Consider the following 25,025-nt stretch of genomic DNA (forward strand, 5'->3'; position numbering starts at 1 on the left):
TGTAGAAATTTCACATCTGACCTATGCTGCTTAAATATATTACACTTCATGAATACACTCCATAGTCAATTCTTTCTCAGATCATACGAATATATGCTTTGAAAGCCATTCACTCAACAAATGGAATGGAATTTGGCCAAATGGAATTTTGTCTCATTTGAACCAGATCATTGGTGGTAATGGCATGATGCCATCTTTTAAAAAACTATAATGTTTTAACTTTGAGTAACAATCATTAATACAAACTAAATTGGGCAAATACCCTTGGGTCAGAGGAGTAAATGTGTCAGCACAATTTAACATATTTATAGGGGTGTAATCTCAGCTTTCCTCTGTAGAAAAAAAAAATCAGTAAGTGCTTTTTAATCCTCGTTTCTCCTCACTTCTTTAAAAACAAGACAGATTCCTCTTGTCTGCACAAGATAATTTTCAAAATAAAAACCAATATCTACTTGGTAAGGAAGCAGGGAGAAACCCCGAAGCTGCCCATTCAAGGTAACACTGTGCGGATAGTATTTAAATAGACAACATCAGAGCGGCAGGAGCCAGGTGTTTCCATTGAGTGGGAGCAGTCCAGCCTTCAGACGGCTACCACGTTCTACACAGATCTGTAGTTGGATTAACATCATGTGTGTATGGATCGCCCTGGTTTGTGGTGGTATCTGAGAGAAACTCCTTATCCAGAGAGCTTTTAAACATCTGAGTTCTTGATCTCGGCTACGAGGTGACTATAACCCTATGAGCATATGTAACGATTACATCCTCTTCCATTTTTTATTAACCCATTAGTAGCAACGGATGAAAGTAAAACCAAGTTGTGGTTAAACGGACTGTTTTCATCATTAACACCTACCTTGCATTTTACAGGTATAACTAGTGGTGCGCCACCTTCTGGAGAAACCGAGGGCTTTGTTACAGTAAACTGGTCCAGTGTGATATTACAAGTATAAAAAATATTCCATTCTGTATCAAAACTAGGCACATGCCTTTATTTATAGTAACAGAAGTTAACACAGTTGAGCAGTTTTGCCTTGGGTCCTGTTTTCTCGGCATCCTACATCGGACAAATGCAACTTTCAACACATCTCTGCCCATAACTCCAGGGATCTAGTCTCAGGGTTATCTGCATGTAAAGGAAGGTGAAATCACACATGGATCTATAGTGGAGAGTAACTAAAAGCATAACCTCTCATTCATATTGCTTTAAAACATATACAGCATATATGTTTCAAAAAAAAAAAGAAAAGAAGAGTAAAGAATATATTAATTTCTCTGTGGTGTTGAACCAACAATATGGTATGATGCAAGGCTTTAACAAATGATAATCATAGATACAAATTTTTCTGTAGAATATGTTTTAGACAAATGTGTCTTTTTAATATGTAAATCCTACATTGTAGGTTCTTCCTTTTTATTTTTTCTTTTGTTTTTGCAGTGGTAGAAAATGTTGAATAACTGTCCATGAGCATGAGTCAAAGGTTCAGGTCATTACTGAGATCCCCAGAATGCCAATATTTGCAATGCAAACAATTAGTATCCCACTGTGTGAAGGGCTCTGACACGTGCCTGCCTGCCTCTCGGTGGAGAGTTTCCATAAGAAGTCCTCCTGCTTCCATGGACCCTGCTTTGACACAGGGGCAGCTGCACTAAGCTGCCTTTTAATCTAGGAATTTACTGTGCCAGGCTGTCTTACTGGTTACCAACAATGACACAGAAACAATAGTGTGAGTGGTAGACCCTCAAATCATTTTCATGTTGAACCTCCTGGGTCCAGCCACCTCCCCTTCCACAACAGCACCATTGTTTTTTCGGGGCACATATTCAAGGTCAATGCTGTTTTTGTGCTTGCCTTTCCCTCGGCTCCACACAAAAAGGAGGAGAAAACAAAATAAAACCACTCCCAGGAATGTGAAACAGCCCATGGCTGTAGACACTAGTATTGTTTTAAGGTCCAGGGAAAAAGTATTGGCATTGGTGCCATTGAAAATGGTGTCATTGGAGTCGGTCATGTACATTGGGGTCCTGTTCGCATAAAGGAAGCGGTCTGAAGCGAATCCTTTCACAGTTAAGGAGGCTGTGAAGGTGTCATTCCCAGCAGCGTTGCTAGCAATGCAAACATACATCCCACTGTCTTGATCCTGGGCAAAGCGGATTTCCAAGGTGCCATCGCCCAAGACAGTGGCTCTTCCATTGGACTTGGTGGTGATAAAACGCCTTCGAGGTGTCACCCAGGAAATCACAGGCTGAGGGTCTCCATCAGCGCTGCATTCTAACTGGACCGTCTGCCCTTCATCCACTAGCAGATGCTGCAACTTCTTGTCACGGATTTTGGGTTTTTTGCAGGTAAAGTAAAAAGAAAGGGCAGTGCTATGGAAATCCTTGAATGACCTCTCACGAATGGTGTCTGGGCCAGCACACATGGGCTGCTGGCCGCCGAACTGCAGAGTGGGATGCCGCTGCAGGATCCAGAGGAGACGGCAGTCACAGGCCAGAGGGTTGTTATTAATGCTCAGGACCTCCAAAGTCCTAGGGGAGGAGAAGACATTCTCTTCCAAAGTTTCCAGTAGGTTCTGAGACACATTGAGCACACGAAGGAAGCGGAGCCCTTGGAAGGAGTGAGGCTCAATGGTGCGGAGCTGGGCCCCCACTATATGAAGCTCCTGAAGGCGGATCAGGTCAGAGAACATGCCTGCTTCAATAGTGCTGATGGGATTGTAGGAGAGGTTAAGGTGGGTCAGATATACCAGGTGTTTAAAGGCAAGGAAGGGTACAGTAGACAGGTTGGTATTGGTGATCGAGAGGGATGTGAGGTTGAGACCATATAGGCTATTGGCAGGCATCATATCCAGTAAAGGCCAATAGTCAATCTCTAGGTGTTTCAGGTGGAACAATCTTTTAAAGGCATACACGGGCATATTGTTGATATTGAGATGTTTCAGATGTAGGCTGATGAGGCTGCGGAGGTGGGAGAGGGCTTCTGTTGGTACTGCTGTTAGGTTGCATTTCTCCAGGGTGAGTTGCTCCAAGCTAAGCAGCCCACTGAAGGCCCTGTGTGATATATAAACCAAATCATTGTCTCCCACTTCTAGAGACTTCAGGTTATGCAGATCTTGGAACATGTAGTCCAGTAAAATGACAATCTTATTCTCACTAATGTCAAGCTTGGTGAGGTTGGATAGCCCTGTGAATACCCCCAATGGGACCAACTTCAAGCGATTGCCTTTTAGGCGGAGGGAACGCAGGTTGAAGAGATTGTTAAATGCTCCTGGCTCCACATTGGCAATGATGTTGTCACTCAAGTCTATCTCCTCCAGCAGAGGATATGATATAAATTCTTCAGGGTTGACGCTTTTTAGTCTATTCTTGCTGAGGTCCAAGATTTTGGTCTCAATGGGAATGCCCTCTGGGATGGCGATCAACCGCCTTCTGTGGCAGCTAACAGATTTGTTCTGGGCAGAGCACTCGCAGCGAGCAGGGCAGCCAATGGTGGATCCCATGAAGATTAACACCACAGCCAGACCCAGGAATGGCTGCCAACATGATGTGGCCGTGTGAAGCATGACTCCACTTCTTAGTCTACACTTTGGTCACGGGTCTGCAGGAGAAGGGGCAAAAGAGGGCAGGAAGAGAAGTTGAGTTAGGACACAGATAAGTAAAAGGACGTGAATAAGACAGCAAGGCCAATAGAAAGGACCCTGGATTTGGAAGCACACAGATCTGGGCATAAACCTGAGAGTTGCCATTATTAGCCAATTGTCTTGGATAAGTTGCTTTCCCTTCCTGTTCTTCAGTCTTCTGGGTTGTAATGGAGATAATGGGCATGGTGATAGCAGCTTCCTCAGTGTCTGACAACTAGAAAGAGACAAGTACAGTGTCTGGCACAGCCTGGGAGCCAAAACAGCGTACATTTCACCAGAGGCTCTATTTTGAACTCAAATGACAGAAACAGAGGTCAATGACGAAGAGGAAACATATTCAGTTTGAAGCAGTGTCTGTGTCTCTCATGTTTAGGATGTCATCCTCTGTTCAAAATGAAGCTAACAGAAGCTTAGTCAACATCAGGCCCCTTGGTTCAAAGGACAAAATAAAGTTACATTCAATGCAAGAGGTCGGGACATTTTTCTTCATATTTAAATTTGTTATTTAAAAAAAAAATTCAATTAGAAGGTATACCTCTTTTGGAATACAGTAAATTTTGATTTATGAAAGAGTTTTCTTTTGTGAGGTAAACAAAAAGTTCCTCAAAATCTCCTTGTATTCTTTGCGTTTATCATAGAGATGAGGCAGAATCGAGGTACCCTAATGGCTATGATGATAAAAAGGCTTTCTTTAAGATTTTAGGGTAAATGTTGAAGAGTGGGAAGAATCAAAATTTTAAGAAAAAAATGTTTTTAGATAACAAGTGAACTCTCATTCTTTCGTATTCAAATTCAAACCCAGCGAACCTGTAAACTGAAAATACATAGCTATCAAATGAGATCGGAAATGAGTATGTTTCAATGCTGATAGTTAAGCAGGCATTGACCTTACTGCTCAACTGAATAGCAGGAGGTGTGTTGAGCTGTGTTTCTCAATCTGAGACCCCCAGGAGTACGCCTCATCCACAAACACTATATTTTACACAAGGTTAAGTAGTTTAATATGATATTTTTAGATAAAAAGATATTTGCTAAACTTCAATATTCACTCCTGAGATATAAAAGAACAAATAGTATAAGAGTACAATTCTCTAATCACAGAGTTTACACATATGTCTACATGCACAGCTCTATCTATCTAAATCTAAACAACTCTGTCTGTAAAGAAATAATTAGGATACAACTCAATGGTGAATCACTAGAAAAATGCCCCAAAATGTAGAAACAAGGCAAAGACTCAGAAAGCACTAGCAAAATCGATTGCATAGGAACATAAGAGTTAAAATTATTGGAAAAGATGTGGCAAAGCTATCATCGTTTGTAGATCAAATTACAATGTGTGTCTTGAAAATCAAAGGAAATCAACCAAAAAATTATTAGAACAAATTAGAGAATAAGTTAACATTTTACAAAATAAAAATATTTTTTTATATATAAAAATTAAAAAAATATTACTATAAAGAATGATTTCAGTCACAGCATCCCTGGGAAAAAAAATCAGTTTCTTTAGACTAAACTTAACAAGAACTACACAAAATTTAATATGAACTATTCAGCTCCACTGAGGAAACAAAATGAAACTTACTAAAAAGACGGATATACTATGTATTTTAATAGATCCAATATTGTTAAGGACACTAATTCTTTCTCAGTAAATACATATATTACAAAGATAATATTTTGGATTTGAAAAATTAATTTTGAAGTTCATTTGGAAGACTATGAATACGTGAATAATCAGAAACATTAAATAGTAGTAATGAAAACAGACTTACCCTACAAGATATTTAAACATAAGTTGCAAAACTATAATAATAAAACAGCATAATGCTGAAACAAAAATATATAGTCAATGAAACAAAGAGTAGGGAATTATATTTGAAATATATTTGAAAAGTCAGTATATGCAAAAGGTGGCATTTTAATTCAGTTAGAAAAATATAAATGATTGGCTAGACATTTAGTGGGAAAAGCTGCACACTACTTGACTTGCTCAAATAAAATAAGTTCCAAATGAATTAAGAATTAAAATTCAAAAGCAAATAATATACTAGAAGAAAATTCAATAATTTTATAATAAGAGGTGAAAAGCATTTTCTATGAATAAAACTAGAAATCATGCAAGAAGTGAACAGTCTATTTGTATACGTTTAAAAAATAATAGTAGAACAAGCAAATAAACAACACACAGACACACACAAAGGCAATTGCTAAACTGGAGAAAATATTAGACTCGTATAATAGATGACAGATTAAAAGTAGTAGTAAATAAACAGCTCTTATTAATCAATAAGGAAAAGAGGTGAATGTCAATAGAAAATTAGGCAATGAATATAATACAAACTAAAAACAGCTACTAAATACTAAAAAATATGACCAACTTCACTAGTAAGCAAAGAAATGCAAATTAAATAACAGAGGTATATCATTTTTGCTTGTCGGATTGACAAAGCTCAATAATTATTTTTACCCAGAATTAACATGGGTAGAAGGAACTGATAGAAGGAGCATAAACTGGTATAATCTTCAAGATGTTCAGGTATAAAAACCAGGAGGTTAATTGGTATATTAAATTTAAATATATCTAAGTTCAATATTTTCATCCCTTTGAGCCTTTTTTATAATTTTTAAAAACTACCTTAGGGGGCTGGTCTGGTGGTGCAGTGGTTAAGTTCGCATGTTCCACTTCTACAGCCCTGGGTTTGCCAGTTTGGATCCCAGGTGCGGACATACACACCGCTTGTCAAGCCATGCTGTGGCAGGCATCCCACATATAAAGTAGAGGAAGATGGGCACGGGTGTTAACTCAGGGCCAGTCTTCCTCAGGAAAAAAAAAAAAAACAGGAGGATTGGTGGCAGATGTTAGCTCAGGACTAATCTTCCGCAAAAAATAAAAAAATAAAATAAAAGTACTTTATTGAGGTGGGATTGACATATAAAAGGCTGTACATAGTTAATGTATACAACTTCATGAGTCTGGAGATAAGGATACATCTGTAAAACCATCACCATAATCTATGCTGTAAACATATCCAACACCTCCAAATCTTATGAATCCTTTTTTTTCTAGAGATGTATAATATGGAAATAATTTAACTAATATACGTAGACGTTTGGTACAGATTCATCTGGCTTCAGTCTGCTCTTTTAATATTTTTATCTTCTTAAGGTGGAACCATAGATCATTGATTTTGGACTTTTCTTCTTCTCTAATAGCAGCTTTTAAAACTTACAAATATCCCCCATGCATTGCTTAACTGCATTTCACAAATTTTAATATATATTTAAAAAATAATCATTCAGTCAAAAGGTTTTTCTAATTTACTGTGCGCTTCCTTTTTTCACTCATGGGTGGTTTAGGATTGAGTTAGATTATTTCCAAGTATTGAGATCTTTTCTAGAATCTTACGGTTTTTTAAAATTTCTATTTAATTGTGTTGTGATCAGAGAACAGATTCTGCAAAATTTCAGTCTTTTGAAATCTCCCGAGATTGTTTCACAGACCAGCATACAATCAATCTTGGTGACCATTCCATTTGCACTTGAAAAAGATGTGCATTTAGGTGGCCCAGTGTTTCGTTGGTTCGAATCCTGGGCGCGGACAGGGCACTGCTCATCAAACCACGCTGAGGCAGCGTCCCACATGCCACAACTAGAAGGACCCACAACTAAGAATATACAACTATGTACCGGGGGGCTTTGGGGAGAAAAAGGAAAAAAATAAAATCTAAAAAAAAAAAAAGACGTGCATTTGCTGTTTTTGGGTGTAGCGGTCTGTAAAAGTCATTAAGAATAACATGGTTGGTTGTGTTGTTCAGGTTTTCCAAATCCTTATTTTTCAAAAGTTATTCTGTCAATTGCTGAGAGATGTCTGTAAAATTCTTCAGCTATGAATGTAAATTTGTCTTTATCTCCCTAAGTGTTGTAGGTTTTTGTTTCGTGTATTTTGAAGCTCTGATATTAAGTACATGTTTGATTTCTGATGTATCGATCTTGTGAAATGTGAAACAAAACAGGGTCACTTATGTCTAAGAGCTTTAACATGGAGCTGGGAAGCCATTAAGGAAATGGGCCTTGTGCAGGTCCTCATTGTCCTCATCGGGCAGAATATGAACTTTTGAACTGAGTAATGCTGAAAGAAACCTGCAGCTCATCACAGGGAAGGACTTCTGCCTTCTTCTAGGTATAGTTTTAGCAGTCAATTATGTTTACCCAAGATTACCTTTCTGCGGACAATTCCAATTAACATTCTTTGTAATGTAAACCTCCCTTTTTTACCTTTAAAAACCCCTGCCTCTTATTCCCTAGTGGGACAGTATTTGGGTTGCTACCTGACTCTGTGTACCTCCAACTGCAATTCTTTGATCCCAAAATAAATGTCTCTCTACCTCTCATTTTGACTCTGTTTTAGGTTAATCTTTGATCATTAGAAAGAGTCCATCTTTGTCTCTAGTAATACTTCTTGTCTTGAAGTCATTTTAAATGATTAATATAGCCACTCTAGCTTTCTTAAGCTTCATGTTTTCATGGTATTTCTTTTTCCATGCTTTCACTTTCAACATATTTGTGTCTTTGTAGTTAAAGAGCTTCTCCTATAGACAGTACATGGCTAGTTCTTGCTTTTGATTCAGTTGGATGATCTCTGCAATCTCTGCCTTTTGTTAGATTGCTCTATTTAAACCAAATATAATTACTAACATGATTGCATTTAGGGAGGCCATTTTGCTATTCGTTGCTTGAATTTTTTTGTTCCTGTCTTGTCTTATTCTGTTTTAATTAATTAGTGTTTAGTATTGCAATTTCAATTCTTCTTTTGACTTTCTCTATATATTTATTTACATTATTTTTATTTGCTGCCCCAGGGATTATAGTACACATCTTTAATTTATCACAATCTACTTAGTTATTATTGAATTGCTTCAGGTAAAATATCTAGTAGCCTTGCAACAGTATAGTTCCATTTACAACTCTCCCACCACCCCCATCCTTGGTGGAGAGAGATATAGTGAGTTCTAGGCAAAGAAAGCAGTGTGTGCAAAGCCATGGAAACAACGGAGAACACTCTGTGATTGGAGAATTAAAGCAGTCCAGAATGCTTAGAGAGACATGCAAAGAAAACAGGCTGAAGAGGTAATTAGGCGAATGATTTACAAAGGGCTTGCAAACTGCAATAAGCTGTTTGTACTTTATCCTGAGGGCAATGGCAGGCCATTAAAGTGTTTTATGCAAAAGACTGATATGATCAGATTTACATTTGGGGAAGATTAATCCTTCTGCAGTGTGAAAAATAGATTTACAGGAGGGAAGAACTTGAAGCTGGAAACTCAGGAAGCTATTGCTTTAATTCAAACCAGAATAACAGTGGTCTCCCTCAGGGTCATAGGCGTAGGCTTGGGTAAACAGGCTCCAGAGGTGTTTTGAAGCAGAACAGAAAGGTTTTAGTTATGGATTGACTGTGAGGGGTGTAGGAGAGGAAGAGACACAGGTGATTTTCAGCCCTCTGTCAACTGGATGGGACCTGGTGTCAATCACTGAGATGGCAAGCTTAAGAGCAGTAACAGGATGAGGAATTCCTGGTTCCCTCAAATGTGTCCATCACTGGGCCATGACGTGTGGGTTTCCTGGGCAGATTGATGATTTCCTACTCCTTGAAAGTAATATTCTTCAAATACTTTTTAGTATTTCTTTGATAGAGTAGGGAATATATATTTTCTACTACAATTATGACTCTATGTTCATGATAAAAGTTTTATTACACACTCTATACTTTTCACTTTATTTTGAATTGATGGTAAAGAGTGACATTTTTTAAATAAATTCCACAGGAAAGTACAGTCTTCTCTGGCAGAGTTTCTTCAGTCGACATATCGCCAGTTAGATAAGGAGGTAAGTGGCGTCCCATTTCTGATTTATTTCAGTGATGGTTTAGGAAAAAGTTATTTTATTACTTGGATCCCTTAATCTGGTTCTGGGTATGTCTAACATGGAAATGACAGTATCTAACTCAATCATGGCTGCAACTTAACCAGAAAGGAGCTCAATTAAGGTAGATTGTATCTAGTATTTTTTTCCTTAAAAATTGGTTATTTGGTTCCAGTCAAAGTAAAGGATCATCACAAAGAAGGATGGATAAACCCTCTGCAAGCAGGCAGCAGACCAGCTCCCTTCAGATCTGGAATACCTCTCTCATTCTAATGCTGTCTTTCAGCTGGGTAGAAGTAGATAATTTTGGGCCCTATCTCATCATAGATCTTTGATGTAGTTTGGAAACTGTGTAGGAAGGTTCTGCTCTATTATTCTCATCACAAATATTTCTCAGTTTTAGTCTAGAAGGGCAAACTCCTGACTCCATTTAGCTTTCGCTGCTAGCAGAAGTCTTGCAATCAAAGCTTTCTTGTAATGTCCGACTGTGACCAAGGTTTGACAAGAGGAACTTCATTTCATAAAGAATAAAGTAGGAAACTAAAATCTGTAGGGAGCTGTCTAGGGCCTTTCCATTAATTCTGATCAAAGGGACTTTCAGGCACAATGATTAGTATCCTTTTAAATTTAGTGTATGAAGTTGGATATTTTCATACTCAGACTTTTTGTCTGCCGGGTATTTCTTTTACAGCTCATTCTATTAATGTAAGAAACACAAACGAAAACATCGGGAAGTGGACTGAAAGAAGCAACATGGAAGAATAGAAACAGCAAAAATTTGGGCTCAGAAATACCTGGCTGAAATTCTGGGTTAGACATTTGTTAGCTGTGGGACATGGGTAGGCTGATAACTCCCTTGATTCTTATCAGCTCCTCTGTTAATTTGTGATAATAAGGCAGAATAAATGTGAGGATTAAAGATGGTGTCTGTAAGATGCCTAGCACATAATAATAGCTGTTGTTATTATAATTTTTGTGGGATAATAGTTTGGTTTGTTGAAGCAGTACCCATCACGACAGAAAGCATACCAAAGAAAGACATGGATCTCCTCTGAGGACAGGCTAGGAGAATACTGGAAAAGGAGATCCTCAAACAGATGATTCAGTGATAAGGAGAAACGGAGAGCTTACTCGAATGGAGAAAGAGAAATAGAGAGTTTCAAACAGCCACCATTTTAAAAAACACAAATAAGAAAGGAAAGAGGTGATGGTTGTTGTATGTTGTTCAAAAAGAAAGTTTAGAAGAGAAACGGCTGCTTTGATGGATGGTAAGGTAATGATAAATTGCTTAGCCTGGGAATTCCATGATTAATTTAGTTCTCTGACTGGCAATGAACAAGGGCACAAAACAATAAATGGATAGCACAGAAATCTCTTTAAACCTTCACGGTAGCTAATGATAAGGTGGGTTTTTTTCTTTTTCCTTTTCAGTAAAGCTATTTCCCAAATGGAGAGAGGTGGGTGATTATGAGATAGGGTGGGAAAGAAAAGAAAGTAAAAGATTTAATGAATAGAGTTGTCCAGAATACATCTGAGGTGATAACTTCTAGGTGTCTAAAACTGTAAATTTAGAAATACTGGTCTGTGCCAAAATCAGATACTGAAGAGTTGTGAAAGTTGTATAAAACATTTGAAAACTAAGGGAAATCAATTTTAGTGTGAGCAAGACTTGAAACTCACCAGGGCTACCTAGGTTCTTTAAAGCACCCAGGCAGACTTGAGATTGAAACCCAACGTCCCCAACTGGCAGGAAACATTGGATTTGGATTCTTTCTGTGAAATAAAATTTATCCTTCTACATGATCGCCAGGTACCCTCCAAAGTATTGTATTTTTATCTTTTTCTTTCTACTCATTTCTGATAAAGAGGAAGTTGAAACTTTAAATATTAAGGCTAAACTTGAAGAATATTCAAGGGGAAAATGGAAACCCAACATGAAAGCCAGATTTGGAGAGCACCCAATGTGTTTCATATTATAAGATAATATTTTTAAACAAAAGCACAAATGTAATGATAAAATTACTCAGTGGCTCATGCAGGTAGGTAAACAGTTACCCACCATTGTAGATACATATCAATTAACCATAAGCAAATTACCAATTCTGTAAATAACTGAAGATAACATTTTGATCTCTAGTTATTTGGTTAGATGCTTGCAATTATCATTTAGTTTGAAGCCTATATAGATAATATGAGATTCTATTTGTACGAAAATTAGCTGTTAATATGAGTCCATGCAATGAAACTGGTATAAAATGGTCATACACCTAGTAAATTGAACAAGCAGGACTCATGAATGCAGTCAGAGAGCACTTTAATTTTTTTCCTCTGTTGTCCCTTTGTAACTTATTCAGGAGAGGTAAGGAAATCAGGAAAGTTCTTATTTAACTGGAACGGTCATAGATAATTTAGTATTCTCCAGGACTGGTAGATTTTAAAACTGATTCCTTTTATGTGGCAATTTCTCGAGCTCTTCGGGACCCACAATCAAGGGATATCTCATTGGTAGTTCCCTTGATCTGGATAGTAAATCTCTATTCTGGCTTGTTGAGTAGTTATTCCGCAGTCCCTAGGAACATTCACCTCTATATGGTATTGGCTAAGGCCCTACTACCCTCCCAGGTGGCATTACTGAAAGGACCTAAGACAACCCTCGTACTGGCTCTCTCCCACATGTCGTCTTCCTTTGGCATGGGGAAAACTCATTTGCCTAGAAAAACCCTGTCAGTGCAGAAAATCCCAACTCAGCAGTGACTTCCTTTACTCTGCCACCAAAGAGGCTATCTAGATCAATGTTTGTTCTCCAGATTTCCCGGGAACAAGTCAGACAGAAGTCATGATGTGCTCTTAACTATAGTAGAAGACTGAGGGATTCCACAAATCCTACTGGGGCACTTATCTCTTGACTTCAGAAGGTGGAAGCACTCTTCTTCTTGCTGAGTCATTTGCCTAAGGTTCTATAGGCCTAGACAGTAATGGAGCCAATGTTTCCATGCAGGATTTTTTGGCTGCAAAGGCAGTGTTCTTAACCTTTACCCTGTACTTCTTCCATCCTCTCCCATACGTTATCACTAAATACAACTCATCTCAAATAGATAGCAACTATAACTCTTACAAAAAACCCAGATTTTATTATAGTAATGCTTCCTTTTAAAAATAGAGGAAAACATAAAATTTCCTCATCTTCCCTACGGGCTATGCCTTGATATCTTTTTTAATGGTTCTGAATCAGCTTTCCACTGGACCGTATCTATTTCAAAACATGAGTTCATTTTGTATTCAAGTAACTAGTAAACAATTAGCAAAGCTTGTCCTAAGTCATTAATTAATAGTTGCTGTTTAATCTTTCCTGAAACTGGAGGGCCCTCTGTTCTTATGTTTATTTTGATCTCTTTGAAATGCAAATTCTTTGCTCATCTCCTACGGTTCTGAGTCCCCTCTTGGCCTACATAGAAATACTTGGACATACAGAATATGCCTATTCCACTTAAACCTTTTAAAGATGAAAGTGGTTTTTGTCTAACTTTGAGATATGCCTCTTTGAAATTAATATTATTAAATGGTAGTTGGCTTAAGATGCCTGATGGCCTCACAAATATGATATGCAGTGTTCCGAATCTGTAAGGCAGTGTACGGTAATGGCTAAGAGCATAGATATGCAATAATAAAAATATATTTAAATCTTCACCCTTTCTTATTCTCAGTTTTCTTACATCTAAAATGGGAATAATAGTAACTACCCCCCAGGATTATTGTGAGAATAAAATGTGATTGTATATATAAAGTCAGAGCTCCATACATGATAGCTACTGTTATTATTTATAGAAAGGGAAATATTGCAAATGATCTCCCTTAGACATAAAATATCTCAACAGAAGGGAGTACTGAAAACCTTTCCAGATGTAAATCATCACCTCCAGGGTAGGCAAGATAGATGCACTGGATTGATCAATTAAGGTAGATATTAAGGGCTTTTAAGTATCTCATATTACAAATGAGAAAAGTGAGGTAACCACAACCCTGGGCAAAAATTGGTATTAATAAGTTGCTCAAATCCTTCTGACGGTAGAGTTAGGAAAAGCTATGAAATATGTGCCTTACTTTGGAAGGTCAAAAAAAGGTCAGAAAGGTCAGTCAAAAAAAGGTTGGCTGCCTTTCTGTGGTAATTGCTCAGTCCTCAAGATCCACCCAGGCCCATCTCTATGACATGTGTGACCACAGAGGACCACTACTTCTCTTTCATAAGATTATTAAATTTTACTTGGGAAAATAAGATAAAATGGAGGAGAATTCTAAGTAGTTTCCCCTTCAGATTCTAGAGTTTTATCTATTGTTGTATGAAAACCTGGACTGTTTGAAGTGTGGGTATTCAAGAATGAAGGAGAATCTCTCAGGAGATTACCTGGTTTTAATTAGTTTGTGCTGAAGGCACATAGACATTTTAGTTTCTTTCTTGTTTAAAGCTGTTCAGACAAGATAGCTGTCTTAAATCCCATCTGGAACACTCTGGAAATAAACTCATATAAATTTCTGCCAGCTTTTGTAACAGATAAACCCTGAAATCTCAGTGGCTTAACCCAGTAGTTTGTTAGTTCTGCTCCATGAAAACACTGAGGGACCTATGCCTATATATTTTGTGGCTCTACACTCTTCTAGATCTTTAAAGTCGGTCCCATTCCATATGGAGAAAGACAAAGAGGATTATGGCTAAGAGTTTTTCATGAACCACACCTCACAATAGCATTCATAATTTCTGCTCATATTTCATGAGCCAGAACTCAGTCATGTGGGTACACCCCTCTGCATGGTAGGCTGAGAAATGTAGTTTAGCTATGTGCCTATGAGGAGGAGAAAGTGGGTTTGGTAAGTAGCTACCCATTCTCTGCCAAAATAAATATAAATTGATTTAGTATCAATCTACTATGTATGGATATATTTAAGCTTCTATTTGTTTATTTATAAGTAATTCCAGAAAGGATTTAGGCATCTGGAAAGTTACTTTATCTATCATCTATGTAAAATATCACTGATTGCATTCAGACGTTTTTAATTTTTAAAAAAATTTTTTGAGGAAGATTAGTCCTCAGCTAACATCTGCCACCAATTCTCCTTTGTTTTTTTGCTGAGGAAGATTGGCCCTGAGCTAACATCTGTGCCCATCTTCCTCTATTTTATATGTGGGATGCCTGTCACAGCATGGGTTGATAAGCAGTGTGTAGGTTTGCACCCAGGATCCGAACTGGTGAACCCTGGGCTGCCAGAGTGGGAACATGTGAACTTAACTGCTGTGCCACTGGGCTGGCCACTCAGCTGTTTTTCTTACACATTAGAGAAACAAACACAAGCACATCTTGCCACACTAAGGTTCAACTTTGGTGCTTAGTGATGTAACCATCTTTGCCAGATAGAGAACTGCATCCAAAATGACCGTTTATATGCCTATTATTGATTCATACTAAGTCATTATTAGTTTCTAGGTGATAGGTATTTTATCATTTTTCTGGCTACTTTCTATATGAGAAAATGAAAGCAAAAGGCAGGTTTTTTTTTTTTTAAAGCTATACAGCAAAAAAGTTAAGCAAGAACATGTAATTTTTATACCCAAGACGTTTGTAACAGATTTTTGCCTCTAACTTTAGTAGATATTTGGGTGCTTTCTCTTATTTTAGCAACTAATGGCTGTCAAATAATTGCTTGAACTCCCTCCAAAAAAGAGTGGGAAACTATCAAAGAAGAAAGTATATCCAACTCAATAAACACATACAAGGTACCTTCTACATGTGGGGCAGAGCTGGGAACATAAAGATGAGTAAATGCAATTCTGTTCTCTAACAGTTAATAGTCTAGTAGGGAAACTCTTTCCAGTAAACAAATTAACGATATTAATATCATTTTCCCAAATTGGAATCACATTATAGCTTTAAACAAAGATTCATTTTATTATATTATTTAATATACTGAAATATTGTTTAAAACAATGTCCAGTCATGGAGAAATAATTACATTATCTGTAATTCCTTCCCTTAAATTGACCATTATTGAGGAATTAAAATTATTATTATTAAAATATAAGATATTTAATAACTTGGAAAAATTTTATCTGAAAAAATTAACCAAGAAAAGTAGGATATAAATTTGTATCTATCTTACAAATGTAATTAAGGGAAAAAATACCCTTATACATCAAACAAGAGATTGTAAAGAAATACACCAGGGGCCAGCCCCATGGCTGAGTGGTTAAGGTTGCGTGCTCTGCTTCAGTGGCCCAGGGTTTCACCAGTTCGGACCCTGGGCACGGACCTAGCACTGCTCATGAAACCATGCTGAGGCAGTGTCTCACACAGCACAACTAGAAGGACCTACAACTAGAATATACAACTATGTACTGGGGGGCTTTGGGGAGAAAGAAAAAAAAAACCAAAGAAGATTGGTAACAGATGTTAGCTCAGGTGCCAATCTTTAAAAAAAAAACAAACCAAAAAAATACACCAATATGTTAAATGTTAGAATAAATGCCCACTACTTGTAGTACATGATATCAATTGTTTTTTCGTTTGTTTTTTGTTTAAAAAAATATATTCAATGTGCATTACATTACATTAATTTTGAAAAAAACAGAACATAGAAATGTAATGAAAACCTTTTGAAATTCAACCACAGTAAACCTCTATTCTAGTGGATAACTGATATATAGACATGACTGGCTATATCTTCCATCAATTATTTACTTGGCCAGGTTAAAAAGTTAGGGCAGAAGATAAGTCCCCTTTTAGTCACTATTTCTATTTTCCTTGTGAATATTATAGTGCTTTATCACTACTTCATGATTTCTTACCATATATTATGTATATACATGTCTTATCCGCTCTACTGGAATCTATGCTCTTTGAATTGGCACCTACGTGCCTTCTTACAATAGCAATTCTCAACCGTGTGCCTCCAAACACAAGTGTAAAGTAAGTTAGTGGGAAAGAAAGGGCTTAAGTCATAGACGCTAGAAAGGGAACTACACACAAGCCTGGGCCTATCTATCTGTGCGGTAGCTCTTTTCATATGTGAATGTGCTTTTTAAGGTCTATTTGTGTCCTGAAGGAGGAAACATGGAGGACAGTGCTCTTGTGGTTAACACAGTACCTTGCACAAAGCAAGCGGTAACTCTTTATTAATAGGTAATAATAACAAAGCACAATGTTTCCTAATGTCAGTCCTTTGTTACCACTGTCATGACTTTTGTTGAAATTGTGTATCACATGCAAATCAACTCATTTTTAAAACCTAAATACCCTAAAAGTAAAAGTTTATTGTACAATTTTAAATGGCAAACCAAAATGGAAAGTAATTAATGGAAAGTAATTTAAAAAATGTATACAGTGGAAACAAAATAATATTATGGTCTAGCTAAAATTTCTTATCTTCTAAGGCTCTGAACCAGAGACCTGCTCTCCATTTGGGAAAATGGCCAGGGTTAGAGAGGTGTTAAAACTGAGTCTTTCCCCTCATTGTAATCAGAGGATTGACAGTAAACTTAAAAGGGAATAATTTCATCCTCATTAATTCAGGGTTACTAAACATCTTGTACCTCCTAAAATCAGAGTACCACATTGGAACGCATCCCACACTTTGGGAAATAGATTAAAGACTATGTAACAGGCTTTTCACTTCTGATATTTCGTTTGTCAGAATTCTGTAAGAGCAATAAGACAGAAAGGATAATTAGAGTCAAATATCTAACAGATGCTGGAATGGGGACACACACTCAAGCCCTTTGTCAACATTCTCAACATTCTGCCACTCCCATCTTCCGCCTCTCACTCTCTCCTCTCAGTGCAGTTTTGGACTTTCCTTTTCATCTTATTGCTTGCCATCAATCGAGAGTATTGAATATTAGATAGAGTATTAATGAATATTCTTCTGTCTTTCAATTGAGTTATTTCTAATGAGGGAACAGAGAAATCACATCTTAATTGAATTATTGGTTCATTTCTTTCAGTTGAAAACACCTTGGGCTGAGAACTTTAATTTATATATACATGTATATGTGTGTATGTTTGAGTTTGAGTTGGTACTTATGTGTCTCCTTTGAGATTATATATACACACACACACACATACACACACAGACTATATGTACTATATATGCACACACACACAAACATATTAGGGAAGCTTTTATATATTTGCCAGTTTGATTTTTGGTAGACATCTCTGGAATTATAGGGAATCACATTATCTTAAATATTTTGTTTACCTTGATCTAATATACATGCTAATTATTCTCTTCTGGATAAATTGTCTTAAAAGAAAACCAATAAAGGGCTCAACAGATTTTCATGACTAAAAATGAAGGTGAAAACCCGATAAAGTGTGAAAGAGCTCAGAGAGAGTATAAACCGGCTTACATAGAGAAATGAATTCTAGAAATTCTGACTTCATTTTATGGAAAACAATGTCATTTGAGCTTTCAATTCAGTCACTTCATGGGTATAATTCATAAGTTATGTTTCTGTGAAAACTTTGAGTATTTAAAACCAGGTGAAATCTTAGTTTGGTTTTCAGATAAGAAAACTATGATTTAAACTAGGCCTGTTAGTACCTAATAATGGGCGGCCAGAAAAACGGCAATATTAACTAACCATTTCTGGTACAAATTATTTATAGGTCTTAAGTATCTTCCTATATTATATCTCACAATAATGATAAAAACATTTATGAAATGCTTATTTTTATGCATTATATTATTCGGTCCTCAAAACAAGCTCCGCTAAGATAGGAACTGTTCTTGTTATAATTTTTTATAGATGAGGAAACTGAGTCTCTAGGTTAAATTTATTTGTATGAGGTCATGCAGCAAAGAAATGGGAGAAGTGGGATTTAAACTAAGGTCTCTCTGGCTCTAAAGCCCTAGTTACTCTGGTAAAGACAACGCTGGGTGGTAGGTGGTGTTATTCCTATCCCCTCAGCAGAATATGCAGTTGAGTCTTAGGGAGAGCTGAGCAGCGAGGTCAAGGCCATCCATGTAGTAAGTGGCAGGGTAGGCTCTCCAGGTCTCCTGTTGACTCCACAGCCTAGCCGTGCTTCCTCTGCCCATCTTTGCAAACATATAGATCTGCCATAGCTAAGAAACAAAGAACACTCTCTCTCAACATATTTGTTACATAAGCAGCATTTATTACATCATTTATTGGCTTTAGTTTTACCAAGGTCTCAACGTTGAATTAATGTTGCTGTTCTCAGCATGGCAAAACCCAGTGGCTGGGAGGGAGGTACATTTGCGTCCTCTCTAGTGATCTAGGTTTTCTACAGGTAGAGTGGCCATAGACTGTACCCCCCAAACTGGGACACTTCTCTGAAGGGGTAGGGGCAGGATTCATGATAATGCTAGGTAACAGATGAACAACACAGACTGTCCCAGGCAAAGGAGGATATATGGCCACTATCCTGGGAGCGTGTAGATTCCCTCCTGATAGTCATAGGCTGGTGTTTTCCTTGGGTTTGGGGATTCTGTCATCACTATTCTTCTCCTTGATGCTGATCTCAAAACTAATTGAGTACTTTCAACATAAATCTGAAGAAAAATGTAGTTTTTTGATCTTCATTGATTAATGTAGTTTTAAGAAAGAAATTGTCTAAGATCAAGTAAGAGGTCTGGGGCTAGAATTGAGCAGATCCTCTTGCCTTTGGGGAGCTTTGCTATCTTGACAGCCAGAGGACTGTAATAGCAAGAAGTTTGCAATTTAACCCTCAAGAAACAAGGTTGATTTTTGTGTCCTGTTTTGCTGTAGAAAGAGTGATGCTTATGAATTCCATTAACCCCTGAGGAAATATGTTGCCTTTGACTCTCAACCCTTGTTCTGAACTCCAAGAAGAGAACTTTTGTACAGTGGACTGTGGTCTTTTCATATCAACAGTCTTATAATTTGGGGGCTGAGTTCAGGCTCAAAGTCCTGGAATCAGCAAGGAATGATCAAGAAATCATAGACATTATGGTATGCCATGGAAACAGACACAGTCAAGAAAACAGACAACATGGGAAAGGAATAGGAAGTTTCGGACAATCATATCAGGCTCCAGTGCCTGATCTTACAACTGGTAATAACTGTGTCATCACTACATGTGAACTCAGTTCCTAATGTCAAGGATAATATCTATGCCTTTCAATGATTTGTTGAGATTTTTCTTTTTTCTTTCTCCCCCAAGCCCTGGTACATGGTTGTATATCACAGTCATAAGTCCTTCTAGTTCTCTATGTGAGGCACTGCCACAGCATGGCAAGTGACAGATGGGTGATGTGATTCCTTGATGGGGAGACAACCCCAGGCTGTGAGGGTGAGAGCGCTAACTTTAACCACTAGACCATGAGGGCTGGCTCTTTAAATGAGTTCAAGTAGTTGGCATATAGGAAGCCCTTAGAAAATCTTGGTTCTTTTTGCGTTTTGACTTGATAGCAAAGTCTCTCCCAAAGTTCTATAACTACACTATATAAACTGTATTTTTCACATCAATCATCTAAAAAGTCACAATCTATCTCTTCTCTTCCTTCTCTCCCTTGATTTTCCTTTCTCTTTTTTCTTCTTTTCTCCTCCCTCCATCTTTCCTTCTTATTCTACCTTCCTCCCATCTCCCTTCTCTCCTCGTCCACCTACCCGCCCTTCCCTTCTTCCCCTATTATAAAATGGATTATAAAAGGTACATACTGCATATGAAAAATAATTTGACAAAATTAGTAATTTGGCCTTTTAAAAATTAATCATTATTATCAAAATAATTATCCATTTAGTTAAGCATAAGTCAAGTTTGTTTATAAGGCTTTTGGGGAAGGATTTCAATGACCACTTATAAAGCTAACACTTAAAGAATGTGCAAACTGAGGAGGCCATTTTTCCTCTGGAGGAGAAACTTCTCTGTAGCAAATAGACACGTGAATATTAACTTTAGATAAAATTCTCTTCAAAATTAGTTTGATTCCTTAAAACCAAATGAAAAACATTAGAATATGTAAATATTTAAGTCCCTTACCATCCTTAGATGGAAATTTCTGTGTTAGTGTCATGTTTGTTTTTATTCATTTGTTTGACCCTCTCCCTGTGGCCTTCAATAATGGGTCCTGGAAGGGAATGGAAGTCACAGAAGGATTTGTAAAAGGCAAATGAAGGTATATAGTAAAAGACAGAGGGAGCAGTGGAGGAAGCAAACTCCTTTGTCTTGCGTTAGGAGATGGTGAGGGCATTTAAGGACTTATTGTATGAATTTGATTTTTCAGTACTTGTTAGCATCAGCAGCTGGGTTCCGGTAATTGAACGCTGATTACTGCATAAAGAAGTGAAAAATAGATGTTAATTAGATAAAATTGTCTGAGGAGAACAGCAATGTTTGGGAAACCTGGGACAAGAGAGACAGACTTTCTACAAGTTTGTTTAACAAAGGAAAGTTTCCCTTCCACATCACAGTGCTCCTTTCTCTATCTTCTCAAAAATCCTCCTAAAACTCCTCTAACCACCTCTGCCTGTCATGAACAAGTCACTGCTCCACACCTCAGGCTCTGGGATCACACCCACCTGGCCAGGGATCAACACCTTGTGATCTGAATTTGGCTCACCACCGCCACCAAGCCTAGATCTTTTCACCAGTGAGGCCAACTGAAAGGATAGAAGGCTTTACTGTCTTTTCCATGCCAGTAGAAATTTCTGGGTATGCCAGATGAGAGAGCTGACTTTGTACTTTCTGGACCTCAGAGGCTGGTGGTTCCAGGCCGCTATGGTGGGGATTCAGGAGAAAGGCTGCCTGAGCTGCGATCCTCAATGGTACCCCCATCTGGGTCACTTTCCACTCTTCCTGGGATTGAGGAAAATGGCTCCAACTGAAGCTCTTATTTCTCTGCACTCTTTTATTAGGAGTCATAACAGGTCTTAGAGAAAGTTTTTGGGTGGCTTTGAGCACTGGGGGTCGGTGTAGTTTTGTAGAACGATAGCAATGTGTGAAAACACGAGGCAGATCCACCTGCCCATTAAGTCGCCAAGGCCTGCAGGTACTGTTGGGATAATGTGAAAGCCCTTGCAAAACCTGCAGCCGTCCACACAATGCTAGTCACCATGGCTGAGTCCACTGCCACATGGTATCACATACCTTTATTCAGGCATCATCATAGCTCTAAAGTTCCCAGGGTAAAAGCACTATTCTATGTACTGAATGGAATTTTTGACCGTCGATAGTTGGATTTAACAAGCAGGGAGTAGGTAATTAAAATATCACTGAACACGTTTAAGTCACTCAAAAGCTGAACCTGCAGCCATTACTAAGGTGAGTAAAGAGAAAGTTAGTTTCCTGCGTATCACTTTAGGGAAAGAAAGGGTCAATAGGGTTTGAGGTTTGAGGTTTGAATAATCTCAACCTCAATCTTTAGGGAATTCCAAGCCTATTTAACACCAGAAAATTCCAAAATGCTACTTGATTTTAGGAAACACTTGCTACAAGAATCAAAGACAGGAGATTTAGAAAAGCTATACTAATTTGTCACACCTGCCCCAGACACACTCCACCTTGTTCATTTTGTTGCCAGAGCATTTATTAAAAATCTAGACTTCTGATTTGCATCCTGGGACTATCGGAGTGAGGACCCAGGAGCACTTTCTCCTCATCATGTGTTTAGCTTTAGGGACTTTGACTACAGAAATAATTATTAGATGTTTAATAGCAAAGGGATGAGAGATCAATTCTGTGTGTCTAATCCACAGTTTTGGTTACTGGCAAGAATTCAGTGATTAAAGTTAAGAAGTTGATACCGTGATTAACATTCTATTTAATGTGCCAGTCTTGGTAATATACTATTTAAAATATCTTTCTTTTGAAAAGCCCCTATTAAAGGAAAATATGTGTATTTGGTTTGCGACACATGACCTACTGGAATAGTGGTCTGCTGGTAAATATTTAACAGATAGTTTTCCAAATTAAAAAAGCCTTGTTTTCTGTCTTTTGCTGATTTCCATGGTGTAAATATTCCCACCACAGCTGATTTCCAGCTGACAACGTGACATTAGCATATTTATAAAATTTGTGAAAAATTAACAATTGACTCTTGCAAAGCTGGTGCAAGTTGGATGCACCACACATAGTAACTGGATCCTATGGCCTTGAATTAAATAGCTCCATATATATGAACTAAGGCAGTATTTTATATACCGTACATAATTTTTTATATAAACTTTGTGATCAAATGTGGTAGCAAATCCATTGTATTTTAAAAAAATTGTTATTGGATACAAAATACTGGTATGCTTCATTTTACAGAGCTCATTGCTTCTGAAAACCTGCAAGTGAATTGAAAATTTCTCAAATTCATTACAGGAAAAACTAAAAGGAATTTTATTTGCATATCTTAAAATGGAAATTCCTTCTGTTAAAAATGTACATATTTAATTTACCTTTTGTGTTACTACATTTTCACATTTGGGAGCTATGTAGTGAGAAAGGCTCTTAATTATATTTGGTGCTGATGACTTGAAAGCAAGTGTCTATTAGACCTCGTTTTGAGCACTGGAAGGCAGTGCAGAATGATGGTTAGGCCTGGGGTTCCAGAGTCAGACTGGTTCTAGCACTTACCACCTGAATGAATGAAGTTGTGGAAGTCGCTTAACCTGTCTGCCTCGCTTTTCCCTCTGTAGAATGGGATAATAAGAGTATCTATTTCACAGATTGTTGCAGGCTTAACCAAGTTAATATATGTAAATTGCTTAGGACAGTGCCTGCAACTAGTAAGGACCACATGTTGCTGTTTCTGTGGCTACTGATAATGTATTTTGGGAAGGAAATTAACTTAAGCTAAGAGTGTAGAACTTAATAAATATTGCCTTAGATCAGTTGTTCTCAAAGCAGAAGGGCCAGCCGTGTGTGTTTTAACAAGCCCTGCAGGTAAATCTGATGGTGCACGCTTAAGTTGGGGAAATACTGTCTGACATCACCACTGGAAATTCTTGTATTCTGGAAGAGTCCGTATTCTTTCCAGAGGAGTTGACCAATCATCTGAAGATTACTTGTACCAGAATCACCTATAGAGCTTGTTGAAAATGATCTAGATTTGCGTAAAATATAAGAAAATACTTAAATATGTCTTCACCTGTATGTCAATAAAATAGCCCTGGAAGAATACAGACATAATACTGGTTACTTCCAGGGGAGGGAACTGCATTGATGACAGGCAGAGGTGGGAGAGAAAAATTTTATTATATCTCCTCTTGTCTCTTTTGAATTTTGACTGATATACAATTAAAAAAATTTTAAATATTGAAATTAATAGATACTGTAATTATAGGATTATGCATTATAAACATATATTATAAATTAAATATATGTTATATATGCAAAAAGTACAGATCTGTGGGTTTTACCCAAAGCAGACTAAATCAGAACCCAGAATAGAGCCTGCCAAATCAGAATCCTTGTAGTAGAGTTCCAAAATCTCTATGCAGTTGCCTTGGTTATCGTCATGGCACATAGGCAGAAACCGACCCATTGCTAATTTCCATAGTGTAAATACGCCAACCATGCCCAATTTCTAGCTGTGCTGGGGGCTTGATCTTGCTGAATTGCTGTCTTCTCTGGGCCGACAGAAAGAAGGAGACATCTCCATTTGCAGGTAGATGAAAGGCATTATTATGACTGGTATCACTTGGAAAACCTTTACGTATGGTGGGATATGACTGAGACTATGAAGAAGGAGACTTGGGTTCTAATTTGGCCCTGCCACTAACTGGGTAACTCACCAGGACCTTTAATTTTCCATCTCTCAGTTTCCTTATTTATCAAATGGAGACATTAATAACTGTCCTACTCGCATCACTAGGTCAAATGGGATTAAATCTGACACCATTTCTAAAGTGGGAAGTTAAAGTAAATAATTAAATCTGGCTTTGACAGATTGACTGCACATCTATGACATTTTAATAACACTTTGTAGTTGGGACAGAAATCTCTTATACAGCAAATGGGACATGAGTTTCTAAATAATTTACAAATTGTACAAAACTACGTCTAAAAATCTATTTCCCTGATAAGAAAATGCAGAGGAGATTAATTGCCTGTCTTTAATCCCATTCAGGTCGTACAAAGTATGTGGATTTTATAGTATCTCTAATACTATGAAAGAGTTTAATATTCTAACAGAACTGGACACATTTGACTTAAATTGATCTACAACGCCCTTGCCAAAAGAAAAGTGTTCGCTTTATCTGAATTATTATTAATTAGCTTCCCACAGGCTATAAAATTGCCACCTGTGAACCTGCCCAAACACAAGAGGGAAGTAAATGAAGTGACGGCTGGAGCTGTGAAATGAAACAACACAGGAAGGTGCTCTTCCTTCCTGGCACACAGCCGGCTGCGCTGCCCTTTGGTCACAGCAGATGAAGCTGGTGTCTGAGTTTGAGTATTATGTGAAGAGCTGCTTGGCCTCCCCACACAGGACGCTGTCCTC

General features: G+C 37.6%; 1 protein-coding gene across 1 annotated transcript in view; it reads right to left on the reverse strand.

Annotated features, from left to right (window-relative positions):
- Nucleotides 1-1,634: 1,634 nt before the first annotated feature.
- LINGO2 (leucine rich repeat and Ig domain containing 2) overlaps nt 1,635-25,025 on the reverse strand; it is a 362,366-nt gene continuing 338,975 nt past the window's right edge. The window contains exon 3 of the mRNA XM_046665127.1: nt 1,635-3,595. Coding sequence (XP_046521083.1) covers nt 1,740-3,560 — 1,821 coding nt within the window. The 5' untranslated portion in view covers nt 3,561-3,595 and the 3' untranslated portion in view covers nt 1,635-1,739. The remainder of the gene's footprint in view (nt 3,596-25,025) is intronic.

This window comes from Equus quagga, chromosome 6 (genome assembly GCF_021613505.1).
Source record: "Equus quagga isolate Etosha38 chromosome 6, UCLA_HA_Equagga_1.0, whole genome shotgun sequence".
NCBI classification, from domain to species: Eukaryota; Metazoa; Chordata; class Mammalia; order Perissodactyla; family Equidae; genus Equus; species Equus quagga.